This window comes from Lucilia cuprina, chromosome 6, assembly GCF_022045245.1.
Source record: "Lucilia cuprina isolate Lc7/37 chromosome 6, ASM2204524v1, whole genome shotgun sequence".
NCBI lineage: Eukaryota > Metazoa > Arthropoda > Insecta > Diptera > Calliphoridae > Lucilia > Lucilia cuprina.
Window position 1 is genome coordinate 59,303,765 of NC_060954.1, and position 4,381 is coordinate 59,308,145.

A 4,381-nucleotide genomic window follows, 5' to 3' on the forward strand; every position below is an offset into this window, starting at 1 on the left:
TGATGTTTTATTTTTATTATTATTTCTTTGTTTGTATACTTGTTTATGAATCATTTAAAAATCTCAATTTCATTATCAAATATTTTACTATGAATAGGTTATTTGTATGTAAGAGTTTATAAAATACTTTTGCTTTTAACAAATTGGGTTTAACTATAAAATTATTATATAAATTATTAAGACAAATTAAATTTTATCGAACTAAAACTAAATAAATACATACATACGCGTTTAAGAATATTTTACAAAAGAAAAAGTAAAAACGAAGTTAAAAAAATAATTAAAATTTATTACAATTTAACTAAAAAATCAGTTCTTTTATGATTTAAATAGAAAAGAAAGGAATGAATGGTAATTTAAAGTAAAAGTTGTTGTCAACTAGTATATCCTTACTGTTTGAGTTTTTATTAAATTCTTTGAAAATATTTTTCTTTATTTTGTTTTTAAAATGACTTTTTTTGGGGAGTATCTATGTGGTATGTGTGTTACACAAAAACTCTTTTCTACCTTATTTTAATATTTTCTTTTTTTTTTTCTATTTTTATTTATATCATTTTAAACTTGTCTATTGTTTGTAGTATCGTATATATTTGATTTTTGCTTTCAGCAATTTACTTTTGTAAACCATACAATTAGTTTAAAGTTATACAGAGTTTTCTCTAAAAAAAATCCTTAAAAAACTTTGTTGTTGTTCTCTTAAACACATTTAAATTTAAATATTAATTAGTTTTAAGTTTTCTTTTAAATAAATTACATTAAACTTCATCAAAGTCATCGACATCATAAACATCATCACTATTAACATCTAATCCAGTTTATCACATTGGTATACGTCTTACAAGTAAATATTCGGAAAACTGTTGACCCTCTACTCCACCACCTGTGCTGGCCTCGATGGTAAAGCCGGCATTTAAAAGCCTTGTTAGCACCTGTACAGAATTGAGTTTACAATAACCATTGAGCGGGAAACGTATAATTTGGCGCCAATCGCCTTGATTCCAGGACACACCACTGCGACTGGTTTGTGTGGCTTGATTGACTTCGGGAAAAACTTCGTCTAGTAGCGAACGTTCGGCGGAGAGCATAATGCGTTCACCTAAATCGGGTGATATATGTAAAGCCACCACTTCATAGTTATATTCCGTATTATTTGCCGCTCTTGGACTGGTTTTAATGCGTGCCGGTGGAGTAGGCGGCGCCACCAAATAATTGCCATTACGTACACGATCTTTGCGCATGCTCTCTAATTGTTTAATCATGGCTAAATAGAAAAACAAAATATATAATTAAACAATTTTTACTTACAACTAAAATCCCAAAACTCACGTTCTACTTCAAAATAACGCGCCTCTTCCAACAGCAGCTCCAAATCTGGAAAATCATCTGCTATTAACAGTCTCGAATTTCTCATAAAATTCAAAATATGCCTAAACATTCCACCATCTCGATCTATAAAATAATGTTGTTTTAACGAATCCAAAACAATGGGTATGGAACCATTAAATAATTTAGCCAATTTTGAATCGGGATATTTGGTCAATGTTTCCAGAGAACTGGTGTATATAGTGCCGCCGACATCAATGTGCACGGGTGCGGTATAACGTGAGGCGGCCGCTACACAAGGTATACCCGTTATTGGTTTATGATTCGCATGTAAATAGGAAGCCGCACTACCAGCAGATCCTGCGGTACTGGCCGAAGCCGAAGTACCACTAACAGAACCCACTGTACCAGGCGGTAAACCTAAAGGTGTTACTGCTGAACTGGCTGGGGGTGTAGGTGTGGGTGAGCTGGAATTGGAAATTGTTGGTGAAACTGTGGGTGAGGCGCTGTGAGGGGAAAATATGTTAGAGATTAATTAATTTAAATATATAGGTATATGTAATCAAATTGTTTGTGTTTAATATTTACCTTATTTTGATGTCATTTCTGGCATATATTCTACCGGTCGCTGACAAATCCCTAGGTTCCAACGATTTGTTTTCTCTTTCTCGCTCTCGATCCATATCGCATTTTTTTCTGAAAGGCAAATAAAAAGGTGCTTTGATTAGAAAAGTTAATGTTTAAATGTTTAGTTACTTTGTTAGTTAGTTAGTTAGTTAGTTAGTTACACGAAAAATTGTATTATTCGATTAATTTAGTTTAAAATATTTATTTTATGACAAGTAACCACAACAAGTATTCGTTTCTTTTACAACTTTTTACAATTATTTTAAAACATCGCCCGAAACACTTTTACACACACACAGACAGACCCCACCACCACGTAAATTTCTTTATATTTACGGAAAGATGAGCTTTGTGGCCTAAAAACTTGAGAAACTTATTGGTCTGACATTCACATGCGATTTATTTTTGATTCTTGTATACATTGTGACCACCTTAAGGCATATTTTCAGTTTAAGCTAAACCTTTTTTTTCATTCCTTTATAAGGTTGTACAATGAAAACTAAAGTAATATAGAACATCAAAAATTAATAAAAATATTATAATGGTAGGGCTATTGATTGGTATGAGTTAATGAAGGAATAGAGTGGGTGGTAAAGGGGTGTGTGTGAATAAATGCTAAGAATTTTATAAAATTTACAAAAGATAAATATTTATTTTAACTCTCATTAATGTTTTAATACATAAAGTAACTCTATAGATTTCTAACATGTAATCATGACATGTGGTTCAGTTTTCCAGCAGTTTTAAAGTGAGTTTATGTATCCAATTTAGAAAGAAAAAACATTGCAAATGTTTCTAACCAATGTGAAGTAGTTAATCATTACTTTACAAAGCCAAAGTAATCAAGAGAGAATGAGCTTTATAATTTCCATCTATATGATTTTTATCCTGCAGTTAATCTTTCACAAAATATTTGACCACAGAAATGGTATAACCACCACGAACTTCCGGGCACCATGCTTGATAACTAATTTTAAAAACTAATTTTTTATACCTACACATACACACTCACTCACTTGCTTCTAACAACAAACTTATGCTGTGATCCTTTATCAAACAAAAATTTTTCCAAAATACAAATTAGAAGAGTTTTATACAAAAAACATTAAAACAAAAAAATATAATAAAATAAATTCCCTTAGGTAATCAGGATGTAGATAATATAACATAGAATGGATTGAAATAGAATAGAAAAGTCATATCGAGCAAAGTAGTAAGTAGTACGAGAACTAGTGGTGTAGAAAAAAAATCAACATGACATTTTAAGCTTTAAACCCTTAAAGGCAATAAAAACAAAATGAGGGAAAATGTTGTTGTAGTTAGTTGTTGCCTTTGCTGCTGCTGCAGATATACTCTTTCTATGTTGCAGTAATGAGATTGATATTGCAACAAAAGGTATATGGGTGTAAATAGAAACCAAGTAAGAAGAGGGAAGAATTGTAAACTAAAACAAAAGCTTTAGAAAAGCGTAACATGTTAGCGCAGTATTAAACAAATATTTAGCACAAAGTTCAGCATAGACAAAAACCTTACGGTTGAAAGCCTCGAGGATAAGAAAAAACAACAAGAAAAAGCATCAACGACAACATAGACTATTTACCAAAAGGAAAAACAAAAAAATAAATATACATACAACCCAAAAAGCCTATTGGCAAAGAAAACACCCTCTGCTCACTAACTCACTCATTTACTATGATATTGTACATGCAACCGAAATACTCCAACATTCACACTCTTACTCCTGCAACATTTGTGTGTGGGTTTATTATTACTGCTGTTGCTGCAACAGCAATAATGACGATGATGATGCTGTTGAGTTGAGATGATAATGTGGAAAAAGTCTTCTACGATGATGTTGAACAGGATGATGAAAATGTTGAGATACGTATAGACGAAGAAGAAATATAGCTGTTGGCATTTAGTTGGAATAACTAAGAGTTACAACAACTACAGTAACAATAATATAACTAATACTATTGCAACTAAAACAACAACAACATTTTCTCAACTAACTCTATTCTATTTAGCTCAAGTCAAGTCGACCAAGTCAATGTGTATCGAAGCAAAAAATTCGCATTCGTTTCTTTTGATTCATATTTTAACATTTATTTCAGTAGGAATACGAGGGGTAATTGCTAATAAGAAAATAAAAATTACTAACTAACTAACTAACTAACTAATTAACTAACTAACTAACTAACTAACTAACTAACTAACTAACTAACTAACTGACTAACTAACTAACTAACTAACTAACTAACTAACTAACTAACTAACTAACTAACTAACTAACTAACTAACTAACTAACTAGCTAACTAACTTACTAACTAACTAACTAACTAACTAACTAACTAACTAACTAACTAACTAATTAACTAACTAACTAACAAACTAACTAACTAACTAACTAACTAACTAACTAACTAACTA

General features: G+C 30.9%; 1 protein-coding gene across 3 annotated transcripts in view; it reads right to left on the reverse strand.

The window, feature by feature from the left end:
• Nucleotides 1-240: 240 nt before the first annotated feature.
• The window catches only part of LOC111675721 (BTB/POZ domain-containing protein kctd15), a 51,210-nt gene continuing 47,069 nt past the window's right edge, over nt 241-4,381 (reverse strand). For all 3 annotated transcript variants that reach the window (XM_046955338.1, XM_046955336.1, XM_046955337.1), the window contains exons 3-5: nt 1,912-2,019; nt 1,327-1,829; nt 241-1,261 (exon numbers count right to left, since the gene is read on the reverse strand). In XM_046955338.1, the coding sequence (XP_046811294.1) occupies nt 819-1,261; nt 1,327-1,829; nt 1,912-2,006 (1,041 nt within the window). In that variant the 5' untranslated portion in view covers nt 2,007-2,019 and the 3' untranslated portion in view covers nt 241-818. The remainder of the gene's footprint in view (nt 1,262-1,326; nt 1,830-1,911; nt 2,020-4,381) is intronic.